Source organism: Orycteropus afer, unplaced genomic scaffold (genome assembly GCF_000298275.1).
Source record: "Orycteropus afer afer isolate SDZICR_OR568_19922 unplaced genomic scaffold, OryAfe1.0 scaffold00250, whole genome shotgun sequence".
Classification (NCBI taxonomy): domain Eukaryota; kingdom Metazoa; phylum Chordata; class Mammalia; order Tubulidentata; family Orycteropodidae; genus Orycteropus; species Orycteropus afer.
Window position 1 is genome coordinate 3,312,353 of NW_006921837.1, and position 20,488 is coordinate 3,332,840.

General features: G+C 41.0%; 1 protein-coding gene across 1 annotated transcript; it reads right to left on the reverse strand.

Annotated features, from left to right (window-relative positions):
• Positions 1-12,118: 12,118 nt before the first annotated feature.
• Positions 12,119-19,601, reverse strand: ZNF662 (zinc finger protein 662). The gene is made up of 4 exons (XM_007949681.2): positions 19,512-19,601; positions 18,305-18,431; positions 17,548-17,661; positions 12,119-13,137 (listed from the first exon to the last, which is right to left on the reverse strand). The coding sequence occupies exons 1-4, from the start codon at positions 19,599-19,601 to the stop codon at positions 12,119-12,121; spliced, it is 1,350 nt and encodes a 449-aa protein (XP_007947872.2).
• Between the last annotated feature and the right edge of the window lie 887 nt (positions 19,602-20,488).

The following is a 20,488-nucleotide window of genomic DNA, read 5'->3' on the forward strand; positions in this document are numbered from 1 at the left end:
AATAACCCAAGTATCCAGGAACAGATGAATGTATATGTATATCTTTGTGTATATGTATATGTATATACACACATACATACCTACATCACACACGTCAAAAGAAAAAAAAATGATTACAAGTCAATTAGAGTTAACATAGTTTATTGAACAAGAAGCTGTTCATGAATAGAGAGCACCCCAAACTAAAAATGGTGAGGGAGGCAGAGTTCACACATTTATAATACCCTTTTAAACCTAAAATGAGTATTTTGTCCTTTGCCTTGATTGGTTAATTAATTTTCCTTTTGCTTTGGGCAAGTTGGTCACTGAATGCTAAGCTGACTTGTCTTGATTGGACAAGTGTTGCTACCTCATGCTGATAAGTGCTGCTAACTCATGCCAATAAGGAAAAGGTACCTAAATTTTACGTCTATATAAAGTTATTGTTTCTTGTAAAAAGCCTTATGACTAATTTTTTATTGGCTCCTGGTCCAGGGAAGTCATTTTAACTCTTGCCTCTAAAAAAATTTTTAACACATAAAATGAAATATTATTCAGCTATAGAGAGAAATGAAGTTATGATACATGCTACTACATGGAAGAACCATGAAAATATTACGTAAAAATAAGTTAAGGACAAATATCGTAAGATCCCAGTTATATGAAATATGTAGAATAGGCAAATGTATGGAGACAGAAGTTTATTCACTGGTTACCAAGGGTGGGAGAAGCAGAGAGTTATTGCTTAAGAGGTACTCAGTTTCTTTGAGGTGATGAAAATTTTTTAGAAATAGTGGTGATAAGTACACAGTGTGGTAAATGTAATTAATGTCTCTGAATTATACACTTAATCACTTTTAAATGGCAAAATTTTTTGTTTCATCTATCTATCTATGTATCTATATCTTACCACAATAAAATTATAAAGTATTATTAACCATAGTTATTTCTCAGTAATTGGATTCAGATGATTTTTTAAAATTTTCTTGTATATTTTCCAAATTTTTACAATTGACTTTATGTAATACTTTATAATAAAAAATTCATTCTTAAATTTTAAAAAACTTTGAGTGAAAAACAAGCTCTTGGGGTTGGTCTGATTAACTACCAAATTATTATGCAAATAACATGAGCATTATATGGTTTTTGCAAATCCTGCAACCCTTATATGCAGTATGAGTGTTATATTCATTGTGTACCTTATTTATGTGGTGAAAAATTTGGTAATCTCTAAACTAACATACAGAACTCTATCTCTAGGTTAATGTGTTCCAAAATTTAAATAATGGACTTATAAATCAACTCATAGAATCATGTGTTTCCTCAGTCATGGCACTGACCTCTCTAGTTCTTTAATTCTTTTCTAGCCAAGTCTTGCTACAATCATCCCCTTTTCTGCCAAACATCTGAAGACATCTCAAACTCAAGGACTGAGTCTTTTAATTCTTTTGTACTCTCTAAGAATCCAGCACTATACTAGAAACATAACAGTACTCATATGCTTGTTTGACATAGTAATAATAATAATAAAAGGACAAACAATTGCAGGGTTCTATCAACCAAAAGGGAAGGACAATGTTCATGGGAAAGGTGATAGAACATACACTTACCACACCAGAAAGATAACCTGGAGTCTTATCCAGTCTTGTATCTGGCTCCATGACCAAGATAGATGATATCAGTTTATCTTAAATCCAGAAGATACAGCCATGACCCTCCAACCTAGGAGATAATAATACATTTATCCACCTCCATCCTCCCCAAAACATACCAGATAGATAGGGGAAAACGAAAAATGAGATAAACAAAATAAAAATTATCATTTAGGAAAAAAAAAAGTCATTATCAGTAGTCCCGAATCCCAACTGCATACCACATATTATTCAATAAGGAATGATAAGGTAAGGCAAAATGGCTATCCCTGGTTGGTGGAGAAATTTTCTTTGTCATGGTCCTCCAAGCCCACACCTCAAAGAAACATGAGAAAGGATGCTCTTCTGGTGCTGGTTAGGGGAGGAAAGGGTGTGACAGTTAAAGTTGTGTGTCAACTTAGCTGGGCCATGATTCTAAGTGATTTAGCAGTTATGATGTAGTTATGCCCCAGGATGAGATCTGATATAATGTAATCACCTCCCTGATGAGTTCTGCTATCAGCAGTCAATCAGTTGAAAGGGAGTTTCTTTCACAGTATGGCCTGCTTCTAATATATATGGAAAAGCTCTAGGAAAGGTCTCTGGCTTTTTGCTCAGGATCCTACATCTGGTCATCTAGACTTGAACCAATGGCCTGCCACATTGCCTGCCAATCTTGGGATTGCTGCCTTTGCAGCCTGTGAACCAACCAGCCTGTCATTTTACTGCCAATCTTGGATTTGTCAGTCTCCAAAGCTAGCAGCCTGCTGTATTGCCTGACAATCTTGGTTTCGTCAGTGCTTGCAACTGTGTGAGTCAGGAGAAGCCTCCAGCTTGACGTTTGGGCAATGGACTTGGAACTTGCCAACCTCTACAACTGCATGAGCCATTTCTTATATAAACTCCACTGGTTTTGCTTCTCTAAAGAACCCAGCATAAGACAAGAGGCTATACTGATTTAACAGACCACTTCCTTTGGGCATGATGTTTTAGTTACCTAGTGCTGCTATAACACAAATACCACAGTGAGTGGCTTTAAAGAACAGGATTTTATTGTTTCATGATTTTGGAGGCTAGAAGTTCAAATCAAGGCATCAGTTCTAGGGAAGGGTCCTCCTTTGTCAGTAGCCCTGGGAATTCTTTTGTATTCCTCAGAGTTCCCTGGCATTCTTTGGCATCTTTCTCCTGTATGTGTCTCTGTGTTTATTCTGCTCTTTTTATAGGACACCTTAAAGAAGTGATTAGGTTTAGGACACATCCTACTCTGATATGACCTCATTCGCATAACAAAAGAAAACTCCCGTAACCAAACAGGGTCATGATTACCAGTACAGGGGTTAGAAGTCCAACATAACTTTTTAGGGGACATAGTACAGGGGTTAGAAGTCCAACATAACCTTTTAGGGGACACAATTCAATTTGTAACAGATGATATATTGGGATCTGTAAATCCTAGGTGACCATATATATCAATTAGAATGCTTTTATTTACAGTAATAGAAAATACAAATTAAATAGGCATAATCATAAAGGGCCAGGAGCTCTGGTAGCATAGTGCCTAAGCACTTGACTGCTAGCCAGAAGGTGGTGGTTCAAACCCACCAGCCACTCCTTGGAAGGAAGGCTGGGCAATCTACTTCCATAGTGATACCACCTTGGAAACCCAAGGAAGGGTTGCTATGAGTCGGATACGACTCCATGGCACATAACAACAACAATAACAACAATCATAAAGAGAATATATTTGCCAATTTAACTGAAAAATCTATAGGTAGAGTTGAGACTTCAGTGTGATCCGATCTTGTGTTCATGCTGCCATTAGTGTCACAGCTCCGTTTCTCTTGGATCTGCTCTCCCTTCTTCTGTACACCTATCTTCCCTTGTGTTGGCAAGAAGAGAAGCCATATATTCCTCCTGCATTCATATGTAGGGGCTTCCACATACAATGGTGCAGTTTTCTCAGGGGGAAGTAAGGGCTGAAATCCAGCCCATGCTGTTTGGCAAGCTATGCATCCTGGTGCAAGGCTGCCTTCATCTATAGGAAAGGCCACTTTTTCTTAGCACAGAGATTCCATCTACATACTAAACTTGAGCCTATTCCCAGAGAAGTGCCTTTTTCTAACCTCTCTACCCTGATTTGGCACGATTTTCTAATTTATTTGCCCACAGGGTTGTGTTTTTCTAATTCATCTGTTTGTTCAGAGAGATGTCTTATTTCTAATTTGTACACAAGTACTATTTAGGTTGGTAGTGGCTGTGGCTATATGCTTCTCAACTTACATCCAGGAATAAGGGGAGGATATCTCCTCCTTAAAGTATTTTTTAAAATCCTGCGCTTCACTCTTGGGATTAATTTAAAACACATCCTACTCTTGAACTTTCATCTGTCCCCGGGCAGGAATATGACTTTCAGCTTCACAGAATTTGGCTCTAGGTCAGGACTCTGTACATCTCAAAAATTATTGGAATATTGTTCAATAAAGCAAAGTGTCTAGTAGGTATGAACCAAAGACCTGGTTATTCCACAATGAAACTGATTTAAAATACAGGTGACACAGCAACAGAGTAGGATTATTCCAATTGATTTAAGACCATCAGGGTCCACCCTTCTAACTGGTAGTATAGATAAACCATCCTCTGTGACTGTGAAATGTGGGTACCTGTTAAGAGGAGGAAAGGGAGTAATGGATGTTGAATAAGCAGTCAACCAAGTCTACTACATCATCTATTTTGATTACTGTGAGGGAAGGTGACATATATTAGCTACTGAGCACTACCAGATTTCCTGTCAAGATCTTTAAATTGTCCTGTTATGAATTGAATTGCATCCCCAAAAAAGGTACATGCTGAAGTTCTAGCCTCATACCTGTGAACATGACCTTGTTTGGAGAAACAGTACGTTTCTTTAAAGACAGTATCAATTAAGTCATATCAGAGTAGGGTGAGTCCTAATTCTAATACCTTCTGAATGGTATTTTATAAAAAGAGAGCACACATAAGTTTGATGGATCCACTGGTGCCATTTACATGGCTCTTTCTGTGTTTTCTCACTTCTAGTTCTTGTGCTCATTTTACCCGAGGGAGGAAATTGTGCTTTACAAGTTGGCAGAGTACTTTGCAACTGATTTGATCACTAACTGTGACCAAAGGAAGACAAAAGTCTTCCTCATGAAGGAAATCTGTTTCCATTCTGGTGTTTCCCTTATGCTAAAATTCATTCCTCCTTTCTGAGAGACGTACAAAGACTCAGAGATATGACCAATACACTTCCATATGTGGTTGGCCTATAAAAGAATTTCTCATCAGCAACATTATTGGTTTTAGGGGCAGGATAGCAGGCCTATCCCATGCATTATAGTATATTTAGCAGCATCCCTGGCCTCTACCCACCAGATGCCAGTAGCATCCACTCCCTCAATTTTGACAATTAAAAATGTCCCTAAACATTTATAAACGTCCCCTGTGGGGCAAAACCACCCATAGTTGAGAGGGATTGGTTTATATAGATATATTCACTCCTTCTTTGAAAGAGAAGACATGACTAAAAATTAGAGGTGGGCAAGGATGGCTGAAGTTGGGATCTAAGGGGGAAATTGAGGGACGATAGAGCCAAATCATAGATTAAAACAAACCATTTATGAGGTTTTGAATATTGACCTAGGAAATCTGGATTTTGTTCCATAGATAACAGAAAATTATTAAAAGATTTCCAGAAAGGGAGTGATATGATTGGAATTTCATTTTAAGAAGTTTCTTGATCTCACAATGGGAGAAAATAGCTGTCACAAAATTCTGGAATGGTCATTACATGAAGTAAAGCAGAGGAAGTGGAAAGGAGGTGGCAGATCTGCTGTATTTGTGAGGAGGAATCATCACTGACCTTTTGGTTAGCAGCCAAATGCCTTAACCACTACACCACCAGAGCTCTTTAACAACAACAAAAACCACTGCCATTGCATCAATTTCAACTCATAGTGACCCCCATTGCGTTTCCAAGGTTGTAAACATTTAGGGAAGTAGATTGCCTCATCTTCCTCCCACAGAGCAGCTGATGGGTTTGAACTGCTGACGTTGGGGTTAGCAGCCAAATACCTTACCCACTGTGCCACCAGGGCTCCTTCTGGTGGGTATAATATAGGGGAAATCAGAAGGTACTGGGTCTCAAACCTCATTCATGCTAAATACACTTTAGTCCAGCTTGGATTAGGAATGCTGGAAATGGGGTTGGGGACTGACAGATGCAGTTGCTTAATGCCAACATCTATATTGTGTGCATAAGACAACTCTAGCCCTTTTTGGGGAAAAATAGAAGAAAAAGTAGTCAATGCTATTTCTTTTTGCATGTTTTCTGTTGCTAAAAAAGGAAGCAAAACTTTGCATTCTATAACTTTCATCCCCGGGCAGGAAGATGACTTTCAGCTTCACAGAATTTGGCTCTAGGTCAGGACTCTGTCCATCTCAAAAATGATTGGAATATTTTTCAATAAAGCAAAGTGTCTAGCAGGTATGAACCAAAGACCTGGTTATTCCACAATGAAACTGATTTAAAATGTAGGTGACACAGCAAATACAAAATTCACTTAAATATGTTAGGGGAACCTGTAGATCATCTCAAAGAAATAGGAGTTATCCTTTACAGAATCTGGAACTGAGACTGTATTTTCATCAAGTTTGGAGGGTATGTTAGTTACATATGACTTAAAACATCAGTAAGGTAGTGTTTATGAAATTAAATTCAGGACATGGAAGGCACTTATTTAGACACTCAACCTTCAGATGAGATACAATAAGGAGCTCGTGTGACTGCCAAGCAAGAGAAAAATGCCATGTTAAGGTGCTGTATGAGAAAAGTGTGTTCAAATTCAAGCCTGTGTCAGCTATGACTAGTTAAGTAAATGACAGAAAACTCAAACCTAACTAGCTTAGTAAAAGTTATTTATTGGCTCACATAGTTGAAAAGTCCAGAGGTAGGTCTACTTCAAGTTAGGCTTGGTCTAGTGGCTCAAATGATGTCACCAAAGACCCAGTTTTTAGTTTCACCACTGTCTTCTTTGGTATTGGTTTCATCCTTGGGCTCCAGATGGTAGCACCTAGAAGCTCCAGATTCTCTCCTTTTTAATAGAAAAAAATAATTGCTACAATTCTAGGCCTCATATTTTCCTATATATGAGAGGACGGAGACTACCTCCTTTGGCAGCTGTCATAGAAGACGACTCTCTTCCAGAAGGCCCAGTAAATATCTTCTCACAGTTTGCTGCTTCTGTGGCCAAGGGGATGGGATAAATTGATTGACCTAAGCCAAACAGAGTCCACTCATAAACTTGGGGGGAGCCAAACCACAAGGCTGAGACAGGATATCTTCCCAAATAATATTTGGGTCATTGTTCCCAGAGGGAAGAGGAATGAACATTGGAAAATAAGTAAGAGGTGATCATTGCAGAGCCCCACACTGAAAGTCACAGGCAGATGCTCAGAATTGCAGACAATGATTTGCGACAGAATTGCTTCAAAAATACAGCCCCCAGTTTACAAATATCTGACTTATGGACAACTCATACTTGGCTTTTAATGTTATGTAACTTTGCTTGCCCTCACTTGGAAATGCATGAACCAACCCCACACTCCCAACAAATTCTTCATCACAGTCACTTTCACTTGCTGTATGTGCAGTTTTTAAATCGCTGAAGGGCCTTCAAGCCTTTTTTTGCAAGAAACAAAACTGAAAAACCAAACTCACTGTCATTGAGTCAATTAAGACTCATAGTGATCCCCTTTGGATTTCTGAGGCAGTAAATCTTTACGGAAGTAGATTGCCCAGTCTTCCTTCCGTGGAGTGGCTGCGTGGGTTTGAACTGTCAACCTTCTGCTTAGCAGTCAAATGCCTTAGGCTCTGCACCACCAGAGCTCCTTTCTTGCAAGAAAGGCTAAATAAGAACCTATGCACCTGTTGTGATTTATCTACAAATTCTTAAAGACACACTCAGAAACAGATTTTGTTCATAACCCAGGTAACTCCATCTGGCACCGGGTTGCAAAACAGTAGGGATTTAATTATTCATTTCCCAAGAATTCTAGGCTAGCTAATTTTCAATATGTGAATGACCCTACACACTATTTTTATATTTCCTCACTTTACAATTTGGAAAAATTCCCAAGACAAAATTTTACCATTTACAATTACTGATTCTTATATATAACTCATTGTAATTTATCAGAGAGTATCTTAAATTTCCACTTTTTTTATTTGTCCAAAATTTAGGAACTGAGTAGCACTTTTATTCCTCTTCTGATTATCAGATGTTTGGAAAGTGTCATTACAAATTGAATAGTCTTCCATGTTAAAATTCCATTATTTTTTGGTCTCTATGTTCATGTGTTTAATGGACTTCTTTTGATCTTTTTGCTAGTGATATTGACCTCAACACTAAATGAGAGAGCCGGATGGATGTCTGAATTGAGACTGAGGAGTTTCTGTGACAGGCCAAGCAATCGCTTCTCTTTACAGATGCTCCTACTTTTGTGAAAATGTTACACTATAGAGTCCATAACATGGGCTAAGGGCTTTCAAATGCCCTGGGCCTCTGATAAGAAAAAGATGAGTTAGGAATTCTCTTGGTAGGAGCCATCCATTTCCATATTCTATTTCCTAAACCTTCTGGAATACCTATCTTTTGCCATAATTTGGTAATTCTCTCATTGTGGTAATCTTAAAAACTTTCCTACCTGCACACATTTCCACCTTTGACAGTTTCTGTGGTTGATCAACTTCCACAATGCTCCTCTCTAAGTCCAAACTATCCTTTCTCTTTCATGTTCGCCCTTACTCATGTTATCTCTCTGCCTCTTTCCCAGTTTAAGATACTGACCTTTTCCAGCATATATATAATTGCCACTCTGAAAACCTATGAATATTTAGGGTTTTAATGATTACCTCTTTGCAGCCATGGTCTAACCTTCAATTTCAACTGCAGCCTGCATAATGTGTATACTGGTTGTGTTGTCAACCCCTCATTGGCTGCTTTCTCAGCACCCCTTGCTAACTCCTCCCCCTTTGTCTAACCCCCTAAACACCAACTTGGCATTTTATAGGATGCTATCCTAGGTCTCTAGCTTACTACACTCTCTCTAGGACAGCAATCTCCAATAATACTTTCTGCAATGATGAAAATTTACCATATCTACACTATCCAATAAGGTGGCCAACTGCCACATATGATTACTGAACACTTGAAATGTGGCCAATGTGACTGAGGAACAAGTTTTAATTTAATTAATTTTAATAGCTCTATGAGGTTGGTGGTTATTGTATTGAATAGCATAACTCTAGGGATTTCTTTCATTCCATCCAATGACTTTATATCTCTTCTATTTATTTGGTAACTCCCAAATGTACAGTTCCAACCACAACTGTTCAGAGCTCCAGTTCTGTATACTGACTACCTGAAATTCCCACATGCACATCTTACATAAATTTCAAATATGGTAATCCAAAAGAGTTCTAGCTTTCTCCTTCCCCAAACCTATTCCTTTTCCAGTCTCACCTATTCAGTAAATGGTACCACTGTCCACTCAGTGGCAAAGGCCAGAAATCAGAAAGTCATCCTTGATTGCTCCCTGCCAATTACCCCTTGTATCCAATTCATTAGCAGGTCGTTGATTCTATTTCCCAAATATATCTTAAATCTATCTAATTCTATCTCCATTACTACTACCCTGTCCAGGTCATCATCCCTTCACACCTGGACTGCTACCAGTCTCCAATATTCTTTCAGTCTTGTCCATTTACAAATCTTTTTCTACTTAGCAGCCAGAGTAGTCATCTTAAAATATAAATTGAACATGTCATTCCTCCACTGAATACCTTTCGGTGGCTCCTCTTTTCACTTAGGATAGAGTAGAATGACCTCACCCACCTCTATTTCCAAATCCAACTTCTGCTACACACATTTTTTTGGGTACATGCAACATGCCAAACTCTCCCCACATCAGGGGATCTGCATAGCTGTTTCCTTTGTCTGCTTTTCTCCTGCTCTTGATACAAGTGGCTCTTTCTCATCCTTTCATTCTTAGTTTTAATGTTACCTCCTTCCTAGGATAAGCCTTCCTTGATCACCTACATAAAGTAGGCCCCATCCATATCATGCTCTCTCAGGACTCTTTACATTTCTTTTATAGTACTTTGCCATTTAAAATAGTTTTTAAAATTATTTTTACTCCTTTTGGGGGGCTGGGAGGATGTTTGGTCTCTCTCACTAGACTAAATGTTCCAGGAGGGCAGGCAGGGAGCAAGTCTGACTTACTGTCTACCCAGTGCCTGGCACAGTGTTTTCCACACAAGTAGTGCTTAATATTTCATAAGCAAATCCCTTCAAACACCTGTTCATATCATACTTTTCCATTTCCTTGGTTCCATGTGATATAAAAACATTTTTACTGTTTATTAGAGGTTGCCTTGACTGTGATGTGGTAGGCCAAGTTCTCCTTACTACATGGACTTAGGCTTCAGTAACCAGGAACTCTGGAGATAACATGTTTGTGATTTTCAGGAAGCAGAAGGTGGGTCCAAGCAGACTTCTGACTTCTCTTCTCTGCTCCTTAAACAACAAGCAAACTAACTGGCAGGAAGCTTACAAAATGGAATGCCTAAATAGCAGTGCATTGTCTGAGGAATGACTCTAAAGGTCAAGAGTCTGAAATGGATGTTTCCAACCTATTTTGGTCAGCATTCTTCTCTCTTGAATAGGGCCTTTGGTTCTCCTGAATAATGTCAAGATGGTCAGTATCACTTTCCAATATCCTGTATTTAATTGCTACTATTAGCAGCTTCCATCCCCTTTAAAAAGATAATTGTTATATAAACTCCTTCTGACTTCAAGTATAGTTAATTTTGGAATTCTTCGCTTTCCCCTTACTTGTGTTGGACCTGTGTTCCCAGCATTTATTTTCTCTTTGATCCTGGACCAAGAGAAGGCAATGTTAACTCAGATGTCAAGATACTAGATCAGAAGGGATCTTTTCAACTGCTGACTAGCTGAAGCTTTCTAATAGAGTATTAACCATCTTCAGAATCTGCTTGTTTCTCCTACCCTTGGTGACTAGACCAAAGCTTATTTGGGGATGTGAGTTATTATGGTAATGAGGGGGGAGAGACTGGGAGAGGATTTAGAATAATGTTATAATGAGGAAAGGGGTTGTAGCTATACAGATTTTTATGAAAAAAATCTCAAGCTTAGCTTCCATAAAACTAAACCCACTGCCATCTAGTCAGTTCTGACTCATAGTGACCCTACTGGACAGAGCAGAACTGTCCCATAGGGCTGCCAAGGCTATAAATCTTTACAGAACCAGATTCTCTCATATTTCCCCTACAGAATGGCTGGTGGGTTCAAACGGCCCACCTTTTGGTTAGCAGCCAAATGCCTGAACCTCTGTGCCACCAGAGTGCTTTAGGCTTGGCTTACAACATCATAATTTCCCACTCCCAGAGTGCTGCCTGATAACCAAGGGCAATCAGGTCTCCCAAGATTACACAACCCAGATTACCCTCTACTGCTTTCCCTAAGTTACCTTGGTGACCCCAAGGAAGACTGTAACTTCTGAGGACAAAAAGATCCTAGAATTGGCAATATCAATTCAGTGTCAGCTACATCAAATAAGGCTTTGGGTGAGGTAGACTTATGAAAAGTAATATTAATAAATACTTGTATATATAGTGAGACTATCTCCAGAAGAATATACAACCTGTAACAGTAATTGCCTCTAGGAGAGGAGTAAAAAGGAAACTTACTTTTCATTGAACATCCTTATGAAGTATTTAAATTTCTTTCTTTTTTTAAAATCATATTCATGTTAAATCTAGGAATAAATAAATAAATTTTAAAATAAGAGAAACAAAAGAAATGCAGCACTGGCTCTCAAAGAGGAATTTAGCTAGGCTCAAGACTAACAAATATGAGACTATCAGAAAAATACAAGACAGCACATACCACTTGAGTGTGCTAATTACAAGAAGGATAGAAAAAGAAGTCTGTTTAGTTGAAAAAGCTGGATCTAACATGAAGGGAAACTTTTAGCTCAGAAAAACTGGAGCAAATAAAAATGGGTAGAGGCAGGAATAAGCATAATTAAAAAAACAGTGGACTCTGGAGTCAGATAGGCCTGGTTTCAATTGCAACTGTATCACATAGCTGAGTAATCTTGAATGAGTTTTTAAAAAACCTCTTTCAACCTCAGATTCCTTATTTGTAAAATGAGGATGAGTACCTACCTTAAAAGAATTGTTAAGAAAATTAAATAATGCACCTAAAGCACCTGACACTAAATAGTGGCTGGTATAAACATGGGTATACCCAGTCTTGTTAAGAGTACTACTAGGTATCTGTTCAGAATAAGGGGCAAGATATTACTGGCTATTAGGGTAAGAGTTAAATTGTAGAAGGTCACCTTATTTTCTCTCTGGGGTTCCTGTAGCATGGGAATTATAAACAAGTATCGCCATTATGCATTCTCTAATGTTCAAGATGAGAAATGGGACAATCATAGGGTATCTCTCTAGCATGGCGCCTCTTGTGCTTAATTAAGACAGAATTCTGACTGAAGGCCTTCCCACAATCATTACATTTATAGGGTCTTTCCCCAGTATGAATTCTCTGATGCCGGATAAGGTGTGCCTTGCAAATGAAGCTTTTCCCACACTCAGTACACTCATGAGGTTTCTCCCCAGTGTGGACCCTGTGGTGCTGAGCAAGATCTGAGTTCCACATGAAGCCTTTCCCACAGACCTTACATTCATAAGGCTTCTCCCCAGTGTGAATTCTCTGATGTCGAAGAAGGGCAGGGTTCCGAGTAAAGCTTTTTCCACATTCTTTACACACATATGGTTTCTCCCCAGTGTGGATTCGCTGATGTTGTATAAGGCTTGTATTCTGACTAAAGCCCTTCCCACATTCCTTACATTCAAAAGGTTTCTCTCCAGTATGTATTCTCTGGTGCCTAATCAGGTTTGACTTCCAAACAAAGGCTTTAGCACATTCTTGACATTCATAGGGTTTCACCCTAGTGTGAATTCTCTGATGTGAAATGCAATGTGATCTAAAACGGAAAGCCTTCCCACATTCCTTACAACCATAGACTTTTTCTTTATTATGAGTTCTTTGGTGTTGATCAAAGTCTTCATTTTGATAAAAATACTTGCCACAATCTTCACATATATAGAATAGCTGCTCACTTAGAATTTTCTGATGTATAGTAAGGTGGGTATTGAGATTGGTACTGTCTGAACTCTCTTCTACTGAGATCATCTCATCCTTGACAATCACTTCTATAATATCATTTGTAGTGCTCTCCATGCTGTCCTCATTGGGCCATCTTCCTAACTGTCTTTTCTCCTCTTCACAGGTTTTTCCAAACCAGAATTCCTGGGAGCCATACCACTGGGGTCCACTTGATAGCACTATATGGTCATGTGCCTCCTGAAAAAATTCCTGCTTCAGAACAAAATCCTCTTTTTCACTCTTCAACACACCCTCTGAAAGAAGAAATCAGAGCTGCAATTGTTATCAAAACCCACCAAATGGTATAAATATGTCCATTTCTCTCCAAGTGCCACCCCCAGATCTCGAAAGCCTTATCCTAACAGAAAATGGCAAAGCAAGGTTATCATACAGAAAGTAAGGGAAAGCTAAAAAGGTGGAAACTAGACAGGGAGCCTCTGAGGGCTGTGATTCCCAGCACCAGCTCAAGCACATGGTGGAATCTTAGGAAACAGTTGCATTGAATCCAAGTGAGAAAATGAAATTCCTTTTAGGTAGCTCAGTCCAGTTTATAGTATGAGAAGAAGAACAGGTCAAAATTCAGAGCAGAGGACTTGTTCAGAAATTAAAAAAAAAAAAAAAATCCTTTGTGGTATACCTGAGCTTTGTCACACAGGGGGCAAAGAAGGACCTTTCTCTCACTTCTCAACACTAATCAACAGAAATGTAGTCTTTTCACTCAATCCAGTCACCAGGCCTACCATAAAAAATGTTTCCACCTACTACTTCAGGGAGAGTTGGGCAAATATTCCCTCCCCTTTGTTCTGAAAGAGCTTATTCACATCTATGTTAAAGCATCATCATTTTGCTAGAATTATGCATTTATGTATCTGACTGTCCCATTAGACTGTGAAAACTTCCAGGATAGAAGCCATAGCTTACTTGTGTTTGGATCCCTGCCAACTAAAGCAATAAGCAAAATTTAGCATTTACATTAAAAATATTGGTTGACTAGAGTGGCCAGATAGGCAGGCAATATATGCAGCTTGGTCCTAGGACCCAAGACTCATCCTAATTTAATTAACTGAGCTTGACCTCATGAAAGCTGTAATATTAGGGTTTAAGTAGATTTGGAGGCTGCTGGAGAGTCTTTCATTTACAGCATGAACCATGAAATGGATTTTTAACATTTTACAAAGGAAAGGCACAGGAAAACGTGTGACTGGGAGAAAAGTTCTCATTTCCCTCTCACTTACCAGTATAAATTAGGTTTGGACCCTCTCCTTGCAGTCTCATGTTCAGTGGCTCTTCTACCTGCTCAAGATGGGAGATCTCAGCAGGCTTTAGAAATGGATATCCTGCCAGTGTCAAGATACAAATAAGGCCAGCTCAGTCAGAGGAACAGGGTCCACTAGGAAAAGAGAGGAGATGGAAGTGGCAGCAGGAGAATGAGGGTGGGTGTTGGTAATGTAGATGATCTGAAACTTGAGGGGAAAACTAATATAAAGGATAGGAAATAGAGATACAGGAAAGTTGCAATTCCATCAATTCCCAAAGAGACAAAAACATGTAACCCATTTTAAAATGTCAAGAAGAAGAAATAGGAAAATTGGGAAAGAAACTTAATCAAGTTTTCGTGTGCCAACACAAGCTTCTTGGACCCTCTCTAGACCTAACTCCTTAAAAATCTAAGACTAAGCCTTCTCCATTTTCCCTTTGAAGGCAAAAACCAGTTCACATAGCAAAAGAATCAGAATAGGATGAATTTCAAATAACTTTTCTTGGGAACTTTCTGTCTAGTCAGGCTATGTTGGAAAATCACTATTTCAGTTTCCTTCCTTCCTATCCATCTATCTATTGCCTTTGAATTCCACAAAGGACCTGAGGCAGTTCAATGAGGGGTTATCTATGACATCTGTAAGAAATGGCTTCTTCCAGAAATGCAAGCTGGATTCAGAAGAGGACGTGGAATGACAAATAATTGCTGATGTCAGATGGATCTTGGTTTAAAGCAGAGAATACCAGAAAGGTGTTTACTTATGTCTTATTGACTATTCAAAGGCATTTGATTGTGTGGATCATAACAAATTATGGATAACATTGGGAAGAATGGGAATTCCAGAACACTTAGCTGTGCTCATAAGGAACCTGTACATAGACCAGGAGGCTGTCATTGAAACAGAACAAGGGGACGCTGCATGGTTAAAATCAAGAAGGGAGTATGTCAGGGTTGTATCCTTTCACCATACTTATTCAATCTCTATGCTGAGCAATTAATCAGAGAAGCTGGACTATATGAAGAAGAACATGGCATCAAGGTTGGAGGAAGAATCATTAACAATCTGAATTATGCAGACAACATAACTTTGCTCGCTGAAAGCAAGGATGACTTGAAACACTTACTGATGAAGATTGAAGACTACAGTCTGCAGTATGGATTACACTTCAATATAAAGAAAACAAAAATCCTCAAAATGGGACCAATAAACAGCATCATAATAAATCGAGAAAACATTGAAGTTGTCAAAGACTTCATATTACTTGGTTCTACAATCAACACCAATGGAAACAGCAGTGAGATATCAGACGTCATATAACATTGGGCAAATCTGCTGCAAAGGACCTCTTTCAAGTGCTGAAGTACAAAGATGTTTCTTTGAAGACTGAAGTGTGCTTGACACAAACCATGGTATTTTCAATTGCCTCATGCATGTAAGAGCTAGACAATGAAAAAAGAAGACTGAAGAAGAGTTGATGCTTTTGAGTTGTGGTGTCAGCGAAGAATGCTGAAAGCACAATGGACTGCTAAAAGAACTAACAAATCTGTCCTGGAAGAAGTGTAGCTGGAATGCTCCTTGAAAGCGAGAATGGCCAGGCTTTGTTTCACCTACTTTGGTCATGTTGTCAGAAGGGACCATCCCTGCAGAAGGGTATCATGCTTGGCAAAGTGGAGGGACAACAAAAAAGGGGAAGGCCCTCAATGAGATGGATTGACACAGCAGCTGCAACAATGGGCCCAGGTATAGCAAGGATCATGGGGCTGGCACAGGACCATGAAGTGTTTCATTCTGCTGTACATGAGGTCGCTATGAGTTGGAGATGACTTGACAGCACCTAAAAACAACAACAAAGAAATGGCCTCAAGCCTCATCAGCTGTTTCCAGAAGTCATACCTTACTCTACTGATGGACACCTCTATTCAAACAGGTCCATTCTGATAAACTTTTTCAAGCTAAGCTAAGACCTCTTTGTCATTACCATCTAAACTCTCCTAAGATTCAGAGCAATTTTACACTCTCTAAATGATAACCTTTTACATTGCTAAAGCAAGGGACTATGTATCCCCTGAGTATTTTCTTCTCTCAGACAAAAGTGGACTTTAAGTAGGGGCAGATGTGCTCCAGATAAGCTGCTACAGGTCAGAGATTTGGAGTTTTGCTCAAGGAATAAGTTTGCTGTTGGTTTTCTGCCTAAAGAAAAGATGGGAAATTCCTACAGACAGAAGAATAAGGACTAAGATCCTGAAAAAGCACAGAGGACATTGTGGTTGTCTTCCTGTATCAGTTCTAACCTCCCCCCAATGTGGGTAGGCCTTGACTAGTAGAAGTCAATCAGTCTAAGCCCATCCTATTTACAACAGTATTGGTTCAGGGATAGGCAATCCAAATCAAGCCAATCAGTGCACAGTGTTTCCCTGGTCACAGTGATTTAGAGCTAGCATATGAGTTAAAATGGTCCAATTAGAGCAATATTTGGGACTTGGATTCACAATTATTACAAGGCTGAGGAAGACCTACCCTGTTTCTCCCCATAGGTATGAAGAAAGAAGCAAAAAGGTCTGGGTACAAGTACCAATCACCTTACAACCATAAGAGGATCCAGACTGTGGACAAAGCTGACATACAAGGAGACAGAAAAGAAACAAGAATTCTGATCAAAGTGTATCTGTAGCCCATTTTACCTATGTACTTCCAGTTCCATTAAACAGTAGATTCCTCTTCATTGATAAGTCACTTAGAGTTTGGTTTTCTGTTACTTGCAACTAAAAATACTATAATATGGAAAGATTGCCAGATACAGCAAAGAACTGTGAGAATGGGGAAGACCAAGCTTAAGTCTCTCTGTGTATACAGAAGAGCCTTAGTAGGAAGAAGATAGAATGAGACCAGGGAGGCAGTAGGGAGACACAAGACTCTCTTGGAAACTAGGAGCAGAAAAGCCTAAAGGAATCCCAGAGCTTTTCCCACCAGCAATTCCTCGGAAGAGGAACTGAACTATTCAACTGAGAGTTATTGAGACTTCTCAACTTCTAATGATAAAGATTACCTGCCAAGAGCAGAGTCACAATCTTCTGCTGGAAGACTATAAGGCTGGGGAAGTAGAAAGGCCACTTCAGATCAGAGAGTAAACAAGAAAGTCAGAGAGTAAAGATAAATGGTGGCCATCTTAAGAAGTGCAGAGACAAGTTAGAAGTAAAACAGGTGAATACAAATGGTACACAGGAGCCGAGAGCAAGTGGGATAAACCAAACAAGAATTTGAGAAGATGGAAAAACATGAGAACGCAGAGAAAAATGGGAATTCCACTAGTATCTACAGAACTGGGTTAACAGAACACACACCTATTACATTTTAAAGATCAAGGCAAGAGAACTGGTCAGACAATTGCCACGTGTCCTCACTCACCTGAGGAAATGTCCCACAGGCCCTCTCCATCCAGAGCTCCCCAAGGAGCTGAGCACCAGGGTTCTTCTCCTTGTTCCAGCTGGGAAATCAGAGCTGGTTTGGGAAATGGAAATGCTCCTTGAAGGGAAGGAAATGGCACAAGCTGGTGAGTGGAGTCAAAAGAGCAATTTCAGGGCTCTTCCCAGACCTCTGTCATCTAGGGCAGGAGGGGAAAGAAGGGAAGTAACTAGAGAGAACAAGAAAGGATAAGGGGCAGGAGACCCAGGGGAAAGGGCCAGGAGGCTTACAAAGGTCGAGAAGTTGACAGAGTAAGTAAGAAGAGCTTAATAACAGTTTGAGTGAGCAAATAGGTGATTTCACTCACTGAGGAATTGAGCTTTCTTGTCTTCTCTTTCTTAGAGCTCTCAAGTTCAGACATCTGTATGAGGAGGTTCACTATTGGGCCAGGATCTCCCTTACTGAACAGTAGTGTGGGGAACTGAGAGCTCAGTAGAGTTCCAGGAATCTTCTCTCTTCCCACTGCACCAAAACAAGTGGGGTGGAGGTGGGGGTAGCATATCTAGGAAGCCCTCTGTGGGGCCCAAATTGACACCAGGACTTCCACTTTTTAGCAACCTCTGAGGTTGGACCATAAAGAATCCAAGAGCCTGAAGCTACCACTCAGCTCAGGATTATCAATGATTCTTGGGCCTCTGAAGTAGAAGGAACCTGGAAACTCTGGAGGGCAGAGACAGAACCCAAAGGGAGAGACCCTCACCCAAGGAAGCCACAGCACCATAATTTTCCAGCATCACATCCTTGTACAGAGCCCTCTGGGCAGGGGCCAGGCTGGTCCATTCATTTTCAGAGAAGTAGACAGCTACGTCCTCAAAGGTCACTGACTCCTGAAACAACAGGTGTTTAAATGCCCCCAGCACAACCCCAGGGCCTAGGCCGGGAGTAAGAGGTAGAAACAGGCCTAAAAGGTAATAGAGGAGAAGCCTGTTAGGTTCTTGGATTCAGAATATCTCAGGGTATGCTAAGCAGAGGGAGCTCTGGTAGCATAGTGCCTAAGGCACTTGATTGCTAACCAGAAGGCTGGTGGGTTTGAACTCTTCAGAAGGAAGGTTGAGCAATCTACTTCTGTAGTGATACCGCCTTGGAAACCCAAGGAGGGGTCACTATGAGTTGGATCCGACTTGATGGCACACAACAACAACAACAACATGCTAAGCAGAAGATTTCATCTCCTACTTACAGAGAAGATATAAAATAGCAGCCATCAATTTTCTTATGTCTTCTCTATACTCAAAACAACCACCAGTGTTCCAGATCCCATGCCTGCTCAGTGTGTCCTCCTTCAGAGGTCACTAACCCTTGGTAACAATGTTGTTGTTGTTGTTAGGCACTACACTACCAGGGCTGTAAACCTAGGCTAATTAAAATTCTGACCATTCGCTGCTACCCACAGCGCTGTTAATACTTCGCCCTTTGCTCAAGGTGGGGGAACTCTGGTAGCATAGTGCCTTGTTGTTGTTGTTTGCCGTGGAGTCAGCCCTGACTCATAGCGCTTGGGTTTCCGAGGCAGTATCACTACGGAAGTAGGATTGCCCAACCTTCCTTCCGAGTCAGTGCTAACCAGAAAGTTAGCAGTTCAGACCCACCAGCCACTCCTCAGAAGGAAGGTTGGGCAATCTATTTCCGTAGTGATACCGCCTCAGAAACCCAAGGAGGGGTCGCTATGAGTCGGAGCCGACTCGACGGCAAACAACAGCTCAAGCTGGTGCAGCTGCACACCTGCTTCCCTGCCAACTCAAGTGTAGGGGTTTCAACTCCACCTTGAACCCTGCCTACCCCTCGGGGCCCTCCACTCGGAGCTGTACCCGCCTTTCCCCGTGGCCGCACTGCCCCCTCTCCGCCCCTTATCTGTGGCTAGAGCCCGGGGCAAGGCTGAGTGTGTTTCCAGACGCCCACAGTGCACTCACCCGGAGCGCCCGGGGCAGCGCGGGACGTACGGGCAGCAGCTCGAGGGCACAGCTGAAGCAGGCCCCGATTGCCTGGGCCGCGGTAGCCATGGCCCCGGCCGCCCTCCGGGGAAACTAGCGCGCGCCGGCCTGACTGGAGACTGACGGGGTTCTGGAAACGGCGCTGAGCACCGAGTGGACCTGCGCAGCGCCCCCGAGCCGGGGCTACACCCTGGATGGGTGCTCCGCCAGGCCCTCGCGCTCTGCGCCCCCCAGACCTCGGCGTCCGGGAGACCGCGGCAGCCGCACTCGTGCTGCTCTGGCTTCTCTAGGACCGTGGAGGGAGTTGCGTCTCTGTGGTCCTCCTTCCCCACCCCGCGGAGCAAGAAGGAGGGGAACTTAGTCTAGATCTCGCCGAGACCCTGACCTCCCAGAGGAAGCCGTTACCCAACTCCACAGGAACAGGCGGCTGGAGAGAGCGGTTCTTGGGAAATCCTTTCCCAGCCGTCCTCCTCCCACTAACCAACCTTTCGTCTGCACACCCTGGCACCGTAGTATGGATGGATGCTGATATATGCAGCCCATACTTGACTTTACTGCACCTGTTCGTCTATCTGCCTCCCTTTACTAGGTTTTACACTCCCAGAAGGCAGAATACATACTTGACTTACCCGTTTTTGTGCCTTGTAACATCCGTCCAATGCCTGTCATCTAGCGCTCTATTTCTTTAAGTACCAAAAAATGAGTATCTGTTGAATAAAAGAATGAATAAATGTTTAACTTGTCAGTTTTTCAGTTGAAATAAGGCCAAAAGAGAGGAAATGGTTTGTCTAACATCACAAAGCAGAGTGAACAAGGCTCAGGTGCTTGGATGCTTTATAGCTCTCCTGGTCCTGAGAGCTTGCAGATACTGTACCTGTGAGAAAAGAAGACCTCATACTGGTTCCCATGTTTGCTTTTAAGAGGACACTGGAGAAGCTCGTGAATGGACACTAGCT